General features: G+C 42.6%; 1 protein-coding gene across 1 annotated transcript in view; it reads left to right on the top strand.

The window, feature by feature from the left end:
- Window positions 1–22,393, top strand: part of LOC311102130 (uncharacterized protein) — a 40,677-nt gene that overhangs the window by 17,035 nt on the left and 1,249 nt on the right. The window contains exons 7-14 of the mRNA XM_084143366.1: window positions 8,054–8,169; window positions 8,285–8,435; window positions 8,521–8,603; window positions 14,411–14,540; window positions 14,637–14,754; window positions 15,066–15,177; window positions 21,381–21,437; window positions 21,553–21,664. Coding sequence (XP_083999492.1) covers window positions 8,054–8,169; window positions 8,285–8,435; window positions 8,521–8,603; window positions 14,411–14,540; window positions 14,637–14,754; window positions 15,066–15,177; window positions 21,381–21,437; window positions 21,553–21,664 — 879 coding nt within the window. The remainder of the gene's footprint in view (window positions 1–8,053; window positions 8,170–8,284; window positions 8,436–8,520; window positions 8,604–14,410; window positions 14,541–14,636; window positions 14,755–15,065; window positions 15,178–21,380; window positions 21,438–21,552; window positions 21,665–22,393) is intronic.

Genomic DNA, 22,393 nt, shown 5'->3' with positions numbered 1-22,393 from the left:
TACAGTATCTTGATTAGATAAGTGTTCAACCCCCCTGAGTCAATACATGTTAGATTCACCTTTGGCAGTGATTAAAGCTGTGAGTCTTTTTGGGGTAAGTCTCTAAGAGCTTTGCACAATATTTGCCCATTGTTCTTTTTTTAAACTCTTATTGTTGATCATTGCTAGACAGCCATTTTCAAGTCTTGCCATAGATTTTCAAGCCAATTATAGTCAAAGCTATAACTAGGCCACTCAGGAACATTCAATGTCCAGTGTGTATTTGGCCTTGTGTTTTAGGTTATTGTCCTGCTGAAAGGTGACACTGTCTCCCAGTGTCTGGTGGAAAGCAGACTGAACCAGGTTTTTCTCTAGGATTTTGCCTGTGCTTAGCTGTATTCCGTTTCTTTTTATCCCCCCAAAAACTCCCTGGTCCTTGCCCGATGAAGAGCATATCCATAACATGATGCAGCCACCACCATGCTTGAAAGTATGAAGATTGGTTCTCAGTGATGTTTGATGTGCCCTAAACATAATGCTTTGTATTCAGGACAAAAGGTTCATTTCTTTGCCACATTTTTTGCAGTACTACTGCCTTATTTCAAACAAGTTTTTTTCTGTACAGACCTACTTTTCACTCTGTCATTTAGGTTAGTATTGTGGAGTAACTACAACGTTGTCGATTAATCCTTAGTTTTCTCCTATCACAGCCATTAAACTGTAACTATCTTTGTAGTGACTGGGTGTATGCTGAAAGGGATATTCAGTATCTGCTTTTTTTTAACCAATCTACTAATAGTTGCCCTTCTTTGTGAGGTATTGGAAAATGTCCCTGGTCTTTGCTTAAATCTGTGCTTGAAATTCACTACTCGACTGAGGGACCTTAAAGATAATTGCATGTGTGTGATACAGAGATGGGGTTATCATAAAAAAATCATGTTAACCACTATTATTGCACACAGTGAGTCCAACTTATTATGGGACTTATTAAGCAAATTATTTTTCCTGAACGGATTTAGGCTTGCCATAACAAAGGGGTTGAATACTTATGGACTCGAGACATTTAAGCCAAAAAAAAAAAAAAAAGAACTAAAATGTCTGAAAACAAAATTACACTTTGACATTGTGGGGTATTGTGTGTAGATCAGTGGCACAAAAGCTCAATGTAATCCATTTTAAATTCAGGCTGTAATACAACAAAATGTAGAAAAGGTTGAGGGGTGTGAATACTTTCTGAAGGCACTATGTACATATACAGTGTCTTGCAAAAGTATTCATCCCCCTTGGTATTTTTCCTATTTTGTTGCATTACAACCTGTAATTTTAAATAGTTTTTATTTGGATTTCATGTAATGGACATACACAAAATAGTCCTAATTTGTGAAGTGAAATGAAAAGAAATAACATGTTTCAAAAAATTCTAAACAATAAATAACGGAAAAGTGGTGCGTGCATATGTATTCACCCCCTCTGCTATGAAGCCCCTAAATAAGATCTGGAGCAACCAATTACCTTCAGAAGTCACATAATTAGTTAAATAAAGTCCACCTGTGTGCAATCTAAGTCTCACATGATCTGTCACATGATCTCAGTGTATATAATACACCTGTTCTGAAAGGCCCCAGAGTCTGCAACACCACTAAGCAAGGGGCACCACCAAGCAAGCGGCACCACCAAGCAAGCGGCACCATGAAGACCAAAGAGCTCTCCAAACAGGTCAGGGACAAAGTTGTAGAGAAGTACAGATCAGGGTTAGGTTATAAAAAAATATCTGAAACTTTGGACATCCCACGGAGCACCATTAAATCCATTATTAAAAAATGGAAAGAATATGGCACCACAACAAACCTGCCAAGTGAGGGCACCCACCAAAACACATTTGGTGTTTGCCAAAAGGCATGTGGGAGACTCCGCAAACATATGGAAGAAGGTACTCTGGTCAGATGAGACTAAAATTGAGCTTTTTGGCCATCAAGGAAAACGCTATGTCTGGCGCAAACCCAACACCTCATCACCCCGAGAACACCATCCCCACAGTGAAGCATGGTGGTGGCAGCATCATGCTGTGGGGATGTTTTTAATCAGCAGGGACTGGAAAACTGGTCAGAATTGAAGGAATGATGTATGGCGCTAAATACAGGGAAATTCTTGAGGGAAAGCTGTTTCAGTCTTCCAGAGATTTGAGACTGGGACGGAGGTTCACCTTCCAGCAGGACAATGACCCTAAGCATACTGCTAAAGCAGCACTCGAGTGGTTTAAGGGGAAACATTTACATTTCTTGGAATGGCCTAGTCAAAGCCCAGACCTCAATCCAATTGAGAATCTGTGGTATGACTTAAAGATTTCTGTACTCCAGCGGAACCCATCCAACTTGAAGGAGCTGGAGCAGTTTTGCCTTTGAAGAATTGGCAAAAATCCCAGTTGCTAGATGTGCCAAGCTTATAGAGGCATACCCCAAGAGACTTGCAGCTGTAATTGCTGCAAAACGTGGCTCTACAAAGTATTGACTTTGGGGGGGGGGGGGTGAATAGTTATGCACGCTCAAGTGTTCTGTTATTTTGTTTTATTTCTTGTTTGTTTCACAAAAAAACATGTTGCTTCTTCAAAGTGGTAGGCATGTTGTGTAAATCAAATAATACAAACCGCCAAAAAATCCATTTTAATTCCAGGTTGTAATGCAACAAAATAGGAAAAATGCCAAGGGGGGTGAATACTTTCACAAGCCGCTGTAACTAGGAATAAAGTGACTAGGCTACAGGATAGATAATAAATAGTAGCAGCAGCGTATGTCAAATCAAATTTTATTGGTCACATACACGTGTTTAGCAGATGTTATTGCAGGTGTAGCGAAATGCTTGTGCTTCTAGCTCCGACATTGCAGTAATATCTAACAAGTAATATCTAACAATTTCACAACATATACCCAATGCACACATCTAAGTATTAATTAATTAAGAATATATACACTACCGGTCAAAAGTTTTAGAATACCTACTCATTCAAGTCCATATTATGTCAATACAGACAATTTCAAGAACTTTGAAAGTTTCTTCAGGTGCAGTTGCAAAAAAACATTAAGCTCTATGATGAAACTGTCTCTCATGAGGACCGCCACAGGAATGGAAGACCCAGAGTTACTTCTGCTGCAGAGGAAAAGTTAATTAGGGCCCGGTGTAGCTCAGTTGGTAGAGCATGGCGCTTGCAACGCCAGGGTTGTGGGTTCGATTCTCATGGGGGGCCAGTATGAAAAAATGTATGCACTCACTAACTGTAAGTCGCTCTGGATAAGAGCGTCTGCTAAATGACTAAAATGTAAAATGTTACCAGCCTCAAATTGCAGCCCAAATAAATGCTTCACAGAGTTCAAGTCACAGACACATCTCAACATCAACTGTTCAGAGGAGACTGCATGAATCAGGCCTTCATGGTCGAATTGCTACAAAGAAACCACTACTAAAGGACACGAAGAAAAGACTTGCTTGGGCCAAGAAACACGAGCAATGGACATTAGACCGGTGGAGTCCAAATTAGAAATGTTTGGTTCCAACCACCGTCTCTTTGTGAGAAGCAGTGTGGGTGAACGGATGATCTCCGCATGTGTATTTCCCACAGTAAAGCATGGAGGAGGAGGTGTTATGGTGTGGGGGTGCTTTGGTGGTGACACTGTGATTTATCTAGAATTCAAGGCACACTTAACCAGCAAGGCAACCACAGCATTCTGCAGTGATACGCCATCCCATCTGGTTTGGGCTTAGTTGGACTATCATTTGTTTTTCAACAGGACAATGACCCAACACACCTCCAGGCTGTGTAAGGGCTATTTTACCAAGAAGGAGAGTGCTGCATCAGATGACCTGGCCTCCACAATCCCCTGACCTCAACCAAATTGAGATTGTTTGTGATGAGTCGGACCGCAGTGTGAAGAAAAAGCAGCCAACAAGTGCTCCGCATATGTGGGAACTCATTCAAGACTGGAAAAGCATTCCAAGTGAAGCTGGTTGAGAGAATGCCAAGAGTGTGCAAAACTGTCATCAAGACAAAGGGTGGCTTTTTTAAGAATCTCAAATATAAAATATATTTTGATTTGTTTAACACTTTTTTGGTTACTACATGATTCCATGTGTTATTTCATAGTTTTGATGTCATCACTATTATTCTACAATGTAGAAAATAGTAAAAAATAAAGAAAAACCCTTGAATGAGTAGGTGTTCTAAAACTTTTGACTGGTAGTGTACATATATGGACGAGCGTTTTATGAGCGGCATGGACTAAGATACAGTAGAATACAGAGATGAGTCATGCAAGATATGTAAACATTATTAAAGTGGCTAGTGTTCCATTTCTTAAAGTGGCCAATGATTTCTAGTCTGTCTATAGGCAGCAGCCACTAATGTGCTAGTGATGGCTGTTTAACAGTCTGCTGGCCTTGAGATAGAAGCTGTTTTTCAGTCTCTCGTCCCAGCTTTGATGCACCTGTACTGACTTCGCCTTCTTGATGATAGTGGGGTGAACAGGCAGTGGCTCGGGTGGTTGATGTCCTTGAGGATCTTTTTGGCCTTCCTGTGACATCGGGTGCTGTAGGTGTCCTGGAGGGCGGGTAGTTTGCCCCCGGTAATGCGTTGGGCAGACCGCACCACCCTCTGGAGAGCCTTGCGGTTGCTGGCGGTGCAGTTGCCGTACCAGGCGTTGATACAGCTCGACAGGATGCTCTCAATTGTGCATCTGTAAAAGTTTTGAGGGTTTTAGGTGCCAAGCCAAATTTCTTTAGCTTCCTGATGTTGAGGAGGCTTTGTTGTGTCTGTGTGGGTGGTCCATTTCAGTTTTTCGGTGACACGTACGCCAAGGAACTTGAAGCTTTACACCTTCTCCGCTGCGGTCCCGTCGATGTGGATAGGGGGGTGCACCCTCTGCAATTTCCTCAAGTCCACGATCATCTCCTTTGTTTTGTTGACGTTGAGTGAGAGGAAATTTTCCGGGCACCACACTCCCAGAGCCCTCACCTCCTCCCTGTAGGCTGTCTTGTCATTGTTGCTTATCAAGCCTACTACTGTTGTGTCGTCTGCAAACTTGATGATTGAGTTGGAGGCATGCTTGGCCACGCAGTCATGGGTGAACAGGGAGTACAGGAGTGCGCTGATCACCTACCCTTGTGGGTGTTGTTTCCTACCTTCACCACCTGGGGGCGGCCAGTCAGGAAGTCCAGGACCCAGTGGATCTATTGGGGTGGTAAGCAAATTGAAGTGGGTCTAGGGTGGCAGGTAAGGTAGAGGTGATATGATCCTGGATTAGTCTCTCAAAGCACTTCATGATGACAGAGGTGAGTGCTACGGGGCTATAGTCATTTATTTCAGTTACCTTTGCTTTCTTGGGTACAGGAACAATTGTGGCCATCTTGAAGCATGTCTGGACAACAGACTGGGTTAGGGAGAGATTGAATATACCTGTAAATTCACCAGCCAACTGGTGATGTGATGAGTAAACGAACTATTTAGCAATCTTATAGCTTCGGGGTAGAAGATGTTCAGGGTCCTGTTTGTTCCAGCTTCGGTACTACTTGCCGTGCGGTAGCAGAGAGAACAGTCTGACTTGGGTGGCTATTTGGTCAATTTTTAGGGCCTTCCTCTGACACCACCTGGTATAGAGGTCCTGGATGGCAGGGAGCTCGGCCCCAGTGATGTACTGGGCAGTACCCTCTGTAGCGCCTTGCGGTCGGATGCCAAGCAGTACCCATTTGTCTTGCTGTTCTGCCTCCTCTCCTAGCATTCCGACTCCATTGGTCCCCCTAGCATTCCGACTCCAATTGGTCCCCCTAGCATCCTACCCCTGCACTTTTTATATATCAGAAAGGAGTGAGGGCTATTTGTCGGAGAAGGCTAGGTTGAATCATCACCAATTTGCTTAGACTTAGGGCTGGGGGGGGGTGTACCATAAACTATATAACAGTGTTCGTTCCCAGACCGGTTTGGATTTTTACTTTACCTTCTATAAAATCATTTTTATGATCGATTTGTTACATTAAATAATTCAGTAATGACTCAAAAAAAAGTATTTCATTTATCCGTTTTTATCAACAGTAAGAAACTGCTGAGAACTGCTAGCTAAATTGCTAACACAACAAGTCAACAACTTCGGTAGGGCAAGCTTGCCAAATAGACACCCCCGGAAATCGTCCAATTACCCCTAGTGGCGAAAGTAAGAACTGCAATTCAAGCCGAAAATGCAGTCCGAGGAGAACAATTATTCTATTTTTTTTTTTTTTTTACGTAATAGAGGCATACTAAGACAATAGAAACATGACAGTGTGTAAGTGATAATAAATTATTGCAGGAAATTAAGACATTTATGAAATTAACAAAATAACTTTGCAAATTGAAACCATCGGTCGAGTAAAATAATAATAATTATTATTAATAATAATGAGTACCAGAGTTAGTCTACAAAAGAGGATTTTGATTCTTATCCAGTGCCCGACGCCTTCACTGTCAGTTTTGTTCTATACAGTGCATTCGGAAAGTGTTCAGACCCCTTACTTTTTCCAACCTTTACTTTTTTGTTACGTTACAGCCTTATTCTAAAATTGATTAAATGTTGTTTTTTTAATCACTCTACACACAACCACATAATGACAAAACAAAAACAGGTTTTTAGAAATTTTTGCAACTGTATTGAAAATAAAAAATTGATATCACATTTACATAAGTATTCAGACCCTTTATTCAGTACTTTGTTGGAACACCTTTGGCAGCGATTACAGCCTCGAGTCTTCTTGGGTATGCCGCTACATGACGCGGTGTCTAGTTTCATCCAGACGTGACGCTTGGCATTCAGGCCGAAGAGTTCATTCTTGGTTTCATCAGAGCAGATCATCTTGTTTCTCATGGTCTTAGAGGCCTTTAGGAGCCTTTTGGCAAACTCCAAGCCGGCTGTCATGTGCCTTATACTGAGGAGTGGCTTCCGTCTGGCCACTCTACCATAAAGGCCTGATTGGTGGAGCGCTGCAGAGATGGTTGTCCTTCTGGAAGGTTCTCCCATCTCCACAGAGGAACTCTGGAGCTCTGTCAGAGTGACCATCGGGTTCTTGGTCACCTCCCTGACCAATGCCCTTCTCCCCTAATTGCTCAGTTTGGCCGGGCAGCCAGCTCTAGGAAGAGTCTTGTTTGTTCCAAACATCTTCCATTTAAGAATGATGGAGGCCACTGTGTTCTTGGGGACCTTCAATGCTGCAGACATTTTTTGGTACCCTTCCCCAGATCTGTGCCTCGACACAATCCTGTCTCGGAGCTCTACGGACAATTCCTTCGACCTCATGGCTTGGTTTTTGCTCTGACATGCACTGTCAACTGTGGGACCTTTTATAGACAGGTGTGCCTTTCCAAATCAGGTCCAATTATTTGATTTTACCACAGGTGGACTCTAATCAAGTTGTAGAAACATCTGAAGGATGATCTATGGAAACAGGATGCACCTGAGTTTAATTTGGATTCTCATAGCAAAGGGTCTGAATACTTATTTAAATGTTTATTTATTTATATATAAATAAATTAGCTACAATTTCAAAAACTGTTTTTGCTTTGTCATTATTGGGTGTTGTGTGTAGATTGAGTATTTATATTTAATCAATATTAGAATAAGGCTGTAACGTAACAAAATGTGGAAAAGTGAAGGGGTCTGAATACTTTCCGAATGCACTGTAAGTTTGATTGAACGTTATGAAGCAATCAGAATGGAGAAAGCCCATTTAAAACCACTTAGAATTAATTTGTTGCCATCCTGGGGTCATGCACTCCCCATAAAGCATATTTAGCCTATAACTTTTATTATTCAGAAACATAAAATACTGCCATAATGTCAGAAATGAGAAAAATATAGTAAAATGGTAGTTTGACCATATCCAGTCCATTCAGATCTGTTAACAACAAGGGTCGGTTTCCCAATCACAGATTAAGCTTAATCTGTCTGGTAAACTGCCATCAAAGGTTTAGGGACTCTTGGGAATTGTCTAGACACCCAAACTATACCGCATCTTTGGTTCCCGTTCCCAACGGCTGACTTTGTTGTTTCTGCACCAATAGGGTTTCAATCAGGAGGATCTGGAGGGGGATAAGAACCAATCACAGGCCTCTGCAAAGAAAGCAATGGCAGATGACTCTGACTCTGATGAGGGCGTGGACAGGGGGGGTGGCCAAGAGTGAGTATCTCATGAAGTCTCTGTCAATGTTTTCAATCAATCGATTTACTCTTGTCACTATATTTTCATTCTATAGCGGAGGCATGGCTAATTGGCTGATTCTGTCTCTATTCAGCACCAGTTTCATGTCGGACTTTGACGTGATGCTGGCTCGTAAGAAGGCCCAGAGCGGGAAGCGACGACGGAACCGTGACGGGGGAACTTTCATCAGTGATGCTGACGACGTGGTCAGCGCCATGATCACCAAGATGACAGAAGCTGCAGAGGTGATGTTCTGGCCCCAAACTGTGTGTGTTCTGTCATAGGTCTTCACAATGCTGGTGTGGGTGTATCATTCTATGTGATTTACAGGAGGACAGAACACTGAACGCTCAGAAGAAGCCAGCCCTAAAAAAGCTGACCCTCCTCCCCACTGTAGTTATGCACCTGAAAAAGTGAGTCCATCCATAGCTCTCAATACTACCACAAGCATAGTGTGTAGACAGTGTACAAAACATTAGGAACACCTGCTCTTTCCATGACATGACCAGGTGAACGCTATGATCCCTTATGGATGTCACTTGTTCAGTCCACTTCCATCACTGTAGATGAAGGGGAGGAGACATGTTAAAGAAGGATTTTTTTAAGGCTTGAGACAATTGAGACATGGGTTGTGTACGTGTGCCATTCAGAGGGTGAATGGGAAAGACAAAATATTCAAGGGCCTTTGAACAGAGAATGGTAGTAGGTTCCAGGCGCACCTGTTTGAATGTGTCAAGAACTGCAACGCTGCTGGGTTTTTCGCGCTCAACAGTGAGTGTCATGACTAGCCCACCACCCAAAGGACATCCAGTTTTCGACACCTTGTAGAGTCCATGCCCCAACGAATTGAGGCTGTTTTAAGGGAATAAAAAATTACATTTTAGTCATTTAGCAGACACTCTTATCCAGAGCGACTTACAGATAGTGAGTGCATACATTATTTTTATTTTATTGAATTTTTCATACCCGTGGGAATCGAACCCACAACCCTGGCGTTGCAAACGCCATGCTCTACCAACTGAGCTACATCCCTGCCGGCCATTCCCTCCCCTACCCTGGACGACGCTGGGCCAATTTATTTGGGCTGCAATCTGAGGTGCAGTTAACTCTAATGAACGTATCCTCTGCAGAAGAGATAACTCTTGGTCTTCCTTTCCTGTGGCGGTGCTCATGAGAGCTAGCTTCATCATAGCGCTTGATGGTTTTTGCTTTGGCACTTGAAGAAACTTTCAAAGTTCTTGAAATTTTACAGATTGACTGACCTTGCCATAATATGGACTTGTCTTTTGCCAAATAGGGCTATCTTCTGTATACCCACCCCTACCTTGTCACAACACAACTGATTGGCTCAAACGAATTAAGGAAAGAAATTCCACAAATTAACTTTTAACAAGGCACATCTGTTAATTGAAATGCATTCCAGGTGACTTCCTCATGAAGCTGGTTGAGCGAATGCCAAGAGTGTGCAAAGCTGTCATCAAGACAAAGGGTGGCTACTTTGAAGAATCTGAAATATAAAATATATTTTGATGTGTTTAACACTTTTTTGGTTACTACATGATTCCATATGTTACTCTACAATGTAGAAAATAGTAAAAATAAAGAAATATCCTTGAATGAGTAGGTGTTCTAAAACTCTACAAAGTGTTAAAAGCGTTCCACTGGGATGGTGGCCCATTTTTCAAAGGGAATTAACTTTTGTCTTGCCCATTCAATCTCTGAATGGCACACATACACTATACATATCTCAATTGTCTCAAGGCTTAGAAATCCTTCTTTAAACTTTCTCCTCCTCTTCATCTATACTGATTGAAGTGGATTTAACAAGTGACATCAATAAGGGATCGTAGCTTCACCTGGTCAGTCTGTCATGGAAAGAGCAGTTGTTCTTAATGTATTGTATACTTGGTGTGTGTATGTACAGTGCATTCGGGAAGTATTCAGAGCCCTTGACTTTTTCCACATTTTGTTACCTTACAGCCTTATTCTAAAATTGATTAAATTAAAAAAGTTCCTCACTCAATACCCCATAATGACAAAGCAATAACAGGTTTTTTGACATTTTTGTAAATGTATTACAAATAAAAAAAAACATACCTTATTTACATAAGTATTCAGACCCTTTGCTATGAGACTCGAAATTGAGCTCCGGTGCATCCTGTTTTCATTGATCATCCTTGATATGTTTCTACAACTTGATTGGAGTCCACCTGTGGTAAATTCAATTTATTGGACATGATTTGGAAAGGCACACACCTGTCTATATTAAGGTCTCACAATTGACCGTGCTCCGAGACAGGATTGTGTTGGGGCACAGATCTGGGGAAGGGTACCAATTGATTTCTGCAGCATTGAGGTCTCCAAGCAAGGTCCCCAAGAACACAGTGGCCTTCTTAAATGGAAGAAGTTTGGAACCACCAAGACTCTTCCTAGAGCTGGCCACCCGGCCAAACTGAGCAATCGGGGGAGAACGGCCTTGGTCTGGGAGGAGACCAAGAACCCGATGGCCATCTGACAACTCCAGAGTTCCTCTGTGGAGATTGGAGGACCTTCCAGAAGGACAACCATCTCTGCAGCACTTCACCTTTATGGTAGAGTGGCCAGACGGATGCCAGTTGTCAGTAACAGGCACATGACAGCCCGCTTGGAGTTTGCCAAAAGGCACCTAAAGGCCTCTCAGATCCTGAGAAACAAGATTCTCTGGTCTGATGAAACCAAGATTGAACTCTTTGGCCTGAATGTCAAGCGTCATGTCTGGAGGAAACCTGGCACCCATTCCTACGGTGAAGCATGGTGGTGGCAGCATCATGCTGTGGGGATGTTCTTCAGCGGCAGGGATTGGGAGACGAGTCAGGATGAGAGAGAAATTAACTGAGCAAAGTACAGAGTGATCCTTGATGAAAACCTGCTCCAGAGCGCTCAGGACCTCAGACTGGGGCCAAGGTTCACCTTCCAACAGTAGATGACCCTAAGCACACAGCCAAGACAACGCAGAAGTGGCTTGGGAACAAGTCTCTGAATGTCCTTGATTGGCCCAGTCAGAGACCGGACTTGAACCCAATCTAACATCTCTGGAGAGACCTGAAAATACCTGTGCAGCGACGCTCCTCATCCATCCTGACAGAGCTTGAGAGGATCTGCAGAGAAGAATGGGAGAAACTCCCCAAATACAGGTGTGCCAAGCTTGTAGCGCCATACCCAAGAGGACTCGAGGCTGTACTTGCTGCCAAAGGTGCTTCAACAAAGTACTGAGTAAAGTGTCTGAATTATTTTTCAGTATTACATTTTTTATAAATTAGCGAACATTTCAAGAAAACTGTGTTTGCTTTGTCATTATTGGGTATTGTGTGTAGCTGGATGATGGAACAAAACAATTTAATCAATTTTAGAATAAGGCTGCAATGTAACAAAATGTGGAAAAAGTCAAGGTGTCTGAATACTTTCAGAATGCACTGTGTATACATATATGTGTGTGTGTGTGTGTGTGTGTGTATACAATATATATACAAAAGTATATGGATACACCTTCAAATTAGTGGATTCGGCTATTTCGAGCACACAGCAATGCAATCTCCAGAGACAAACGTTGGCAGTAGAATGGCCTTACAATAACTGTTCGTCGGGAGCTTCATGAAATGGGTTTCCATGGCCGAGCAGCCACACACAAGCCTAAGCTCACCATGCGCAATGCGAAGCGTCGGCTGGAGTCGTTTAAAGCTTGCTGCCATTGGACTCTGGAGCAGTGGAAACGCGTTGTCTGGAATGATGAATCACGCTTCACCATCTGGCAGTCCGACGGACAAATCTGGGATCGGCAGATGCCAGGAGAACGCTACCTGCTCCAATGCATAGTACCAACATTAAAGTTTGGTGGAGGATTAATGGTCTGGGCTGTTTTTCATGGTTTGGGCTAAGCCCCTTAACTTCAGTGAATGGAAATGTTAACGCTACAGCATACAATGACATTCTAGATTATTCTGGTTTCCAACTTTGTGGCAACAGTTTTGGGAAGGCCCTTTCCTGTTTCAGCATGACAATGCCTCTGTGCACAAAGTGAGGTCCGTACAGAAATGGTTTGTCTAGATCTGTGTGGAAGAACTTGACTGGCCTTCACAGAGCCCTGACCTCAACCCCATCGAACACCTTTGGGATGAATTGGAACGCCGACTGCGAGCCAGGCCTTATCGCCCAACATCAGTGCCCAACCTCACTAATGCTCATGTGGCTGAATGGAAGCAAGTCCCCGCAGCAATGTGCCAACATCTAGTGGAAAGCCTTCCCAGTAGAGTGGACTCTGTTATAGCAGAAAAGGGGGGACCAACTCCATATTAATGCCCATGAGTTTGGAATGAGATGTTCGACGAGCAGATGTCCACATACCTTTGGTCATGTAGAGAGTGTGTGTGTGTGTGTGTGTGTGCGCGTGTGTACACACACAGTACCAGTCAAAAGTTTGGACACACCTACTCATTCAAGGGTTTTTCTTTATTTTGACTATTTTCTACATTGTAGAATAATAGTGGAGACACCAACTGTGAAATAACACAGGAATCATGTAGTAACCAAAAAAGTGTTAAACAAATCCAAATACATTTTATATTTGAGATTCTTCAAAGTAGCCACCCTTTGCCTTGATGACAGCTTTGCGCACTCTTGGCATTCTCTCAACCAGCTTCATGAGGAAGTCACCTGGAATGCATTTCAATTAACAGATGTGCCTTGTTAAAAGTTAATTTGTGGAATTTCTTTCCTTAATTCGTTTGAGCCAACCAATTGTGTTGTGACAAGGTAGGGGTGGTATACAGAAGATAGCCCTATTTGGTAAAAAACCAAGTCCATATTATGGCAAGAACAGCTAAAATAAGCAAAGAGAATTGACAGTCCATCATTACTTTAAGAGATGAAGGTCAGTCAACCCAAAACCATCAAGCTCTATGATGAAACTGGCTCTCATGAGGACTGCCACAGGAAAGGAAGACCCAGAGAGAGTTACCTCTGCTGCAGAGGATAAGTTCATTAGAGTTAACTGCACCTCAGATTGCAGCCCAAATAAATGCTTCACAGAGTTCAAGTAACAGACACATCTCAACATCATCTGTTCAGAGGAGACTGCGTGAATCAGGCCTTCATGGTCGAATTGCTGCAAAGAAACCACTACTAAAGGACACCAATAAGAAGACTTGATTGTGCCAAGAAACACGAGCAATGGACATTAGACCGGTGGAAATGTGTCCTTTGGTCTGATTATTCCAAATGTGCGATTTTTGGTTTCAACCGGCGTGTCTTTGTGAGACTCATAGTAGGTGAGCGGATGTTCTCTGCATGTGTGGTTCCCACCGTGAAGCATGGAGGAGGTGGTGTGGGGGTGCTTTGCTGGTGACACTGTCAGTGATTTATTTAGAATTCAAGGCACGCTTAACCAGCATGGCTACCACAGCATTCTGCAGCGATACGCCATCCCATCTGGTTTGCGCTTAGTGGGACTATTATTTGTTTTTCAACTCGACAATGACCCAACACACCACCTCCAGGCTGTGTAAGGGCTATTTGACCAAGAAGGAGACTGATGGAGTGCTGCATCAGATGACCTGGCCTCCACAATCATCCGACCTCAACCCAATTGAGATGGTTTGGGATGAGTTGGACCACAGAGTGACAGAAAAGCAGCCAACAAGTACTCAGCATATGTGGGAAAAGCATTCCTCATGAAGATGGTTGAGAGAACGCCACGAGTGCAAAGCTGTCATCAAGGTGGCTACTTTGATTTGTTGAACACTTTTTTTGGTTACTACATGATTCCATATGTGTTATTTCATAGTTTTGATGTCTTCACTATTATTTTACAATGTAGAAAATAGTAAAAATAAAGAAAAACCCTTGAATGAGTAGGTGTGTCCAAACTTTTGACTGGTACAGTGTGTGTGTGTGTGTGTGTGTGTGTGTGTGTGTATGTATATATATGTATATGTATGTATATATATATATATATATATATATATATATGTATATGTATGTATGTATATATATATATATATATATGTATATATGTATATATATATATATATATATATATATATATATATATATATATATATATATATATATATATATATTGACTGAATGATTAGAGAGTTTAAATGAAAATGTAGTACAATTGAGTTTACATGTAGTATGTAGGTGTTTTGCCTGCGTATATGGTCTGACGTGTGTGTGTGTTCAGGCAAGACCTCAAGGAGACGTTCATCGACAGCGGGGTGATGTCGGCAATCAAGGAGTGGATTGGCCCGCTGCCAGACAAGAGTCTTCCGGCCCTCAAAATCAGAGAGGATCTCCTCAAGATCCTACAGGAAGTAAGTGCTAGGGATTCCATTCCCCCGAAAAGTCACCATGGTTTTTAATCTTTATGAAGACCTGTGTTTTCATATTGTTGTCCGTTCTCCCCCCAGCTCCCCAGTGTGAGTCAGGAGACTCTCAAACACAGCGGGATCGGCCGAGCCGTCATGTTCCTCTACAAACACCCCAAGGAGTCGCGCCCCAACAAGGACCTCGCCCTCAAACTCATCAGTAAGTGCCTACATACCTACGCTCAAAAACATATAAAATGTGCATTCAATAATGTGCATTTGGCTGAAGTAATAGCTGACCAAGTATTGTCTGACTCTGAGTCAAGTAAATAATGAATTAGGTCATTAAAGGGATAAAAAATGTTTATCTCATTTTCACTCACCTGTTTCATAGTGTTGTTTTTTTAGCAAGTTCCAGTAGCTTCTAACTAGCATGTAGCAATGGGACACGGCCCCTCTGTAGAGGTTTGTTTGAGTGTTGGTGGTATAGTATTAGTGTTGATAGTGGGTATACGTGTTGTGTCTGTACAGACGAGTGGTCCAGGCCTATTTTTGGCCTGACGTCTAACTACAAGGGCATGACGCGCGAGGAGAGACAACAGAGAGACCTCGACCAGCAGATGCCGCAAAAAAGACGCCTCAGGTAAATGTGCGCACACACCCCAGGGTTTCCGTTAGGAAAATGTGGAGCCGGACAACGTGACCGGGAAGGTTTTTTATTTACCGGCCATTTGAGAAATTTACCGGACCCATATGCATTGGGTGCATAACCCATTAGGGCGTCTACCCACAGCACTCAGAAGGATATAAATCACATTTAGATTATGGCAACTCGTATTGAAGAGGACAATACAACATCATTTTCAAACATTTATCGAAATGCAATTTCGTGGGAAAACACCATACTAAACAGCGCACCTGGTTCCATATGTGACAGAGATGAAAATCTCTGTTAGAAACTTAAAAAGAGGAGGAATCTAAAGATGCAACAACTACGATGGCTTGCTAATATGAGTAGGATTGTGCCTTTGGCTTCTGGACAATAAAATAAAGTTGATATGAAAACCAGTAGAACAGGAGAGAAATGGCATAGCGGTGGGTCCAATGGGGAAGTAAATGGAAATACATTTGCCAAAATTATATAATTACTCTTGTCTATACATAAATAAATAAAATTATTCAAAACACTTCACCAGAAAGCATGACTTGGCCACAGAGGAATTAATTAAATTAAAATTAATGTAGGCGGTGGATCAGCTTTAATATTGCATATAGATTATGGCTTCCATCAATGCAATTGTCTTCATAATTTCCAATCCCCCTTATATATATTATTTTAAAATATATTTTCCTTTATTATTTTCCGCTAACACTATCACCCCTCCCCTAATTGGAGTAAACTAATGGAGAACAACACTTCGGCTTCTACTTCAAGCTTATACCTACTATATACATTTTACGGACACAGTATATTTTACATTAGATTTTATTTGTTTGTAGTTTCATGCTTGATCTACCCTCAACCCCTCCCATCTGCACTTCATGACCAAAAGTATGTGGACATCTGCTCGTCAAACTTCTCATTCCAAAATCATGGGCATTAATAGGGAGTTGGTCCCCCCCTTTGCTGCTATAACATCCTCCACTCTTCTGGGTAGGCTTTCTACTAGATGTTGGAACATTACTGTGGGGACTTGCTTCCCTTCAGCCACGAGCAATAGTGAGGTCAGGCACTGATGTTGGGCAATTAGGCCTGGCTCGCAGTCTGCGTTCCAGTTCATCCCAAAGGTGTTCGATGGGGTTGAGGTCAAGGCTCTGTGCAGGCCAGTCAAGTTCTTCCACACCGATCTTGACAAACCAGTTCTGTTTGGACCTCGCTTTGTGCACAGAGGCATTGTCATGCTGAAACAGGAAAGGGCCTTCCCCAAACTATTGCCACAAAGTTGAAAGCACAGAATCGTCTAGAATGTCATATGCTGTAGCGTTAATATTTCCCTTCACTGGAACGAAGGCGCCTAGCCCGAACCATGAAGAACAGCCCTAGACCATTATTCCTCCTCCACCAAACTTTACAGTTACCACTATGCATTGGGGCAGGTAGCGTTCTCCTGGCATCCGCCAAACCCAGATTCGTCTGTCGGACTGCCAGATGGTGAAGCGTGATTCATCACTCTAGAGAACGCGTTTCCACTGCTCCAGAGTGCAAATGGCGATCTTTACACCACTCCAGCCGACGCTTGGCATTGCGCATGGTGATCTAAGACTTGTGTGCGGCTTCTTGTGCTGTTGCTTCCAGAGGCAGTTTGGAACTCGGTAGTGAGTGTTGCAACTGTGGACAGACGATTTTTACGCGCTTCAGCGGTCCCGTTCTGTGAGCTTGTGTGGTCCTCCACTTCGCGGCTGAGCCGTTGTTGCTCCTAGACGTTTCCACTTCACAATAACAGCACTTACAGTTGACCAGAGCAGCTCTAGCAGGGCAAGAATTTGACGAACTGACTTGTTGGGAAGGTGCTGTGATGTTTCACAAAGTTCTGAATCTATATACATTTTACGGACACAATATATGTTACATTATCTTGTTAAAAAAAAAATGTTAGTCCCACTCTTAAACCCCTCTCTAAACACCATCCAGTTTTGATTTCTATTTGCCATATATTTTTCAACTGTGCTATGATACTTCACAAAAGTTCTGAATCGAGGCTCATTAGCTTCTTTTAATAAATAGATGTGGATTGTTTCAAATCACAAGCTCATAGACCTATGCCTATTTGAAAAGACTGTGTCGTGGAAATTCTACACAGAAACACTCGAAGTCAATCTTAAATGAATCGTTGTTTATTATCCGCGCGTTGGAGAGGTTCCAACCAACTCAATGCAGATTGTGTGACTTGTTTGCCCTTACATTTTTTATTTTGATCAATTCCCCATTATGTATGTCACCAGTAGTAAATGTACTCTTAATCCCCGTCATTTTGTTAAATTAATTTCTGTTAATGCATGTATTAATTAGTCATTTTACCATTCTCATTCTCGGAGTTGAAACGTTGTTTGCAGAGTTCACAACCTGCTACACAGTTTATTTTATAACCATCATTTACGAAATTTGTCAATTATTTTATTGTCTTTTGTTTAGAGTGCTCCATGTGAGCAATGAGCATGTCTGGTTTCTGTGCTGATAATGTTGAGGGAGCACCCGTACAAATACCAGGCCTGCTGTGCATATATGTAGGAAAGTGTTTTTTAACATCCATTGCGAATGATAATATATTACAATTATAGTTCCTCACAGTAAGCTGTTGATAAGATTTTTCCAAATAATTTCCCCCTCGATAATCACCAATCCTCAGTGTGAAAGAGCAATGGAAGTTATAGGCCTACTGCGGCATTTGCCTATATGCTGTGAGTTCCATGCGCTCATTTCTTCAGCCGCCAATGGATCACGGTGTATCAATGTGTCCATATGAGGCTGGTGATCTCGCATTAGTTGACTTTTAACTTTCATATTTGTATATTTTTAATTCTGTTTTTTAATGATTAACCACGTGACAATGATTTTAAGAAACTAAAAGGTTATTATTGGAATGAAACTGTTCCACGAAAACTTGCACACAGAACGGTAGAAATGGTAGGGTAAATTGCCTATGAAGTCTTTATTTAAAAAAATCCTCCCAAGTTTCCATGGTTAAATTTAGCCTATAGGCTACTTTGAAGCAAGGTAAGACATGCCTCATAATATTAAATAAAACATTCAGGTTTCAAACAATTAAGTATGTTTACAAAATGCATACTGCCTCCAGCTCACATTGTAAAGTGGTGGGTGATGTGCTGATAGCCTGTTGCCTGCACTTGAATGGTAAATGGGAGGCGTGCTTCAATTACCAGTTGAGAAATAAAAATAGCGCTTTTCAATCGTGCACCAAAACGGTTTTTAACACGTGACTGGATTTAGAATTGTTGCACAATGAATGGGTTTATAAAAGCACATGTTTTACTCCAGCAGCAACCACCTGAGGAGCTGCAGCAGAACTCCTGCTCTAAATAGGCTGTGTATGTGTGATAGTTGTGTTGGATAAATAAGATACATAATGACTAACGAAAATACACACACAGGCCAATTTAATTCCACTAAATTATGCAAATTAACCCATAGACCAATAAGCATGATGGTCAAATGTATTTACATTGACTATTTACATAAATGAATAAAAGGCATTATTTTGCAATGGGATTTTTGTTTCTCCCGGTCATTTTTATCGGCTTAATTTTTTTCAGCGGCCAAAAAAGGCTGACGGAAACCCTAACACACACGCGTGGATGTCCCACACTCACTTGTTCTACAATATACCCCTTAAACACACGCATGCAGTTGTCTCACATTATCACAGTAGACATGATCTGTTCACTCCAACCAACCCCCCCCCTACCCTTTCCAGCTCATTGTCCCACTGTTCCTATCTATTCCTCCTGCCTGTCCTCCATTCATTCACTTTTCAGTCCTCTCACTCCTTCTTTCACTGTGTCACTCTGCTCATCTTTGTCAAATCCCCCTCTCGCTCCATGACATCTGTCTATACTTCCCGACGTCCCCCTTCCTCCTTCCCCCCCCAGTCAGCCCCAAAAGGTGGAGAGGTCCAAGGAACCGGATGTCTTCTCCCCGCAGCAACTCAGGTTCAGTGTGGTTGCATGGTTGCTCTGCCACCCGAGTGACTTTGGCTGCAGTCAGATTTTCAACCCCCCAGGTTGTTACGCTTAGTTTTTTACCCAGAGACAATGATCCAGTTGTTGGTATGAATGATAGTAGAGGAAAGAGTCAGATTGAGCCTAGAGTTACTGAGGCTTTGTTGTGTGAGTATGGCTTCATTTTGAGCGGTGTTAGTGTGGGAGATTCTCTTCATTTTCACCATGTTGGATCAGTGTTTGCTGTTGTAACTCTTACTATGTCTGTCAGAAGCTAAAACGCATCACTGGGCCAGGGCTTCTATCTTAGCATAAAGCAGAGTATACAGTGGCTTGCGAAATTATTCACCCCCCTTGGCATTTGTCCTATTTTGTTGCCTTACAACCTGGAATTAAAATTTAAACAGGTTTCCCTCAAGAATTTCCCTGTATTTAGCGCCATCCATCATTGGTTTGGTGTTGGGTTTGTGCCAGACATAGCGTTTTCCTTGATGGCCAAAAAGCTCAATTTTAGTCTCATCTGACCAGAGCACCTTCTTCCATATGTTTGGGGAGTCTCCCACATTTTTTTCTTTAAGCAATGGCTTTTTTTCTGGCCACTCTTCCGTAAATCCCAGCTCTGTGGAGTGTACGGCTTAAAGTGGTCCTATGGACAGACACTCCAATCTCCGCTGTGGAGCTTTGCAGCTCCTTCAGGGTTATCTTTGGTCTCTTTGTTGCCTCTGATTTAATGCCCTCCTTGCCTGGTCTGTGAGTTTTGGTGGGCGGCCCTCTCTTGGCAGGTTTGTTGTGGTTTACATTTTTTAATAATGGATTTAATGGTGCTCCGTGGGATGTTCAAAGTTTCAGATATTTTTTTATAACCCAACCCTGATCTGTACTTCTCCACAACTTTGTCCCTGACCTGTTTGGAGAGCTCCTTGGTCTTCATGGTGCCGCTTGCTTGGTGGTGCCCCTTTCTTAGTGGTGTTGCAGTCTCTGGGGCCTTTCAGAACAGGTGTGTGTGTGTATATATACTGAGATCATGTGACACTTATATTGCACACAGGTGGACTTTATTTAACTAATTATGTGACTTCTGAAGGTAATTGGTTTAACTAGATCTTATTTAGGGGCTTCATACATGAATACATATGCAGGCACAACTTTTCCGTAATTTTTAATTTTTTTTTACTTCACCAATTTGGACTATTTTGTGTATGTTCATTACATGAAATCCAAATAAAAATCAATTTAAATTACAGGTTGTAATGCAACTTTTGCAAGGCACTGTAGCTATGGATCTCTTTCTCAGTTAGCAGTGAAGGTTGTCTGGCCATTGCCCTCCCGCTGACCTTTTAACCCTACCCTCTGTGTACTTCATACCCTCTTGCTCTTCAAATGACATCTCTCTCTAGCTGAGGAATAAACTACTTAGTTTTTTTGGTGTTTCTTCATATGTAGCCTGTACGTTTTGTTTGGGTGTGCATTGTGTGTTGATAGAGTTCAATGCTGTATTGATACACGGTTATGTTAGGACCTAAAGAACTGAGTCAGTTCGGGCAGTACACAGAAGGGCAGTACACGAGTGACATTCAGAGTAAATTTCCAATTTGGTATAGCCTATTTTATTAAATATTATATACACAACTCAAGAGTAATGTAGTCTAGACAGAGCAGAGAATTCCTCCGAATCAGTGCCAATAGGGGGCGATTTAAATCATATATCAAAATATTTGATAAGTACATAATCACGATAGGGCAAAGGTCGGCATCGCCTAACCCTACTACCACAGAGTTTCTTAACCCAGAGGCCCAACGTCTTGAGACTTCCCGGGAATGCTTGCGAAACAGTCCAAGCAGACCAGGCCTGGGTTTGGGGTCTGAGAAGTCTATGAGAGAAGGGAAAATGTGTTCCTTAGTTGTCGCCATGACATCGCCTACAAGCGTGATCAGGGATTTTTATTGAAGAAGCAGTTTCTGCCCATCTTCATACTGTACGGTCTTTGCTACTACTCTCAAACTCTAACCTTTGAACAGGAAAGTGGCAGTAACGGCATGTGTTAAGACTTAAGACCAGAGTGCTAGCTGCACCCTTACTGTTGGTTAACTGTGTGTGGCCAGGTCAGTCAGTAGTCACTCAGACTGTATGTCAACTCTTTCTCTCTCCCTCCCCCTCTCTCTCTACAGTTCAGGGGGACAGACTCCTCATAGAGACCTGGAGAAAGTGCTGACAGGAGAAGAGAAGTGAGTAGTTGTGACCTGGGTGTTCACATGTTATGTGTGTCTGAGTTCTTTGTCTGTCTTGAGTCCATGTGTGTGTTGCTCTCTGCTGACCCCTCCTGTGTTTGTTGCCCGACAGAGCTCTGCGCCCAGGCGACCCTGGGTTCTGTGCCCGAGCCAGGGTGCCCATGCCATCCAACAAGGACTACGTTGTGCGGCCCAAATGGAACGTGGAGAGCGAGTCCAGAGCAGTGAGTGTTTGTCCGTCCATTTGTCTGCCTGGGAGAAGGGAGGAGAAAGGACCCCTGATAGTTTTCCCATTGCTTTTAACTGTCTAGATCAGACCAATTTTCTTCTCATCAGACCTGAAATCCTGGATTCCGGACATAACCGTTTCTAGGTCATTTTAGTTAAGTTACCTTAGGTATGACTGTGAACTGGGTCTGAATTGTAGCTTGTTAGATGTTTTGTCACTACATGACGTGGGCATTAGTAAGGGAAGGACAGTAAGGAGCTGAATGTGATTGGTTCCCGACTGTAGACAGGCTTTAAGAAAGGGATAAGCCGATTGGAAAAGCACAAGCGTCGCATCGCCCAGCAGAGGTCACAGCGGCGCATCACGGCGGTGAAGATCAACGTGGACGGCAACGGCATGCCCCTGTAATTCCTACTGTCGCCAGACGGGGCAGTAAGTGCCACCTGCATGTCTTGCTGGTCCTGGGTAGGACGAAGTTGCCCATATACACTGATCTTAGGTCAGTTAATGGTTACCCCCACTAATGGTGAAGGTTGGGAATGAGAGAGGGTAAGCTGATCGTAGGTCAGTTCCTGAGGCAACTTCTACCCAGGGCCACTGTGTGCAGTGTGGACTGGAGAGCAACTGTCCCACCACTTACCAAGTCAAACGGTTCTGCACGCTGTTGCTCAACCGCCTAATGAATGAGTCCCCTGTTTATAACATATAACACACAGTACTACAC

The sequence above is a fragment of the Coregonus lavaretus genome (assembly GCF_964263955.1).
Source record: "Coregonus lavaretus genome assembly, chromosome: 26".
Classification (NCBI taxonomy): Eukaryota; Metazoa; Chordata; class Actinopteri; order Salmoniformes; family Salmonidae; genus Coregonus; species Coregonus lavaretus.
This window is presented reverse-complemented; position numbering and strand designations above follow the sequence as displayed.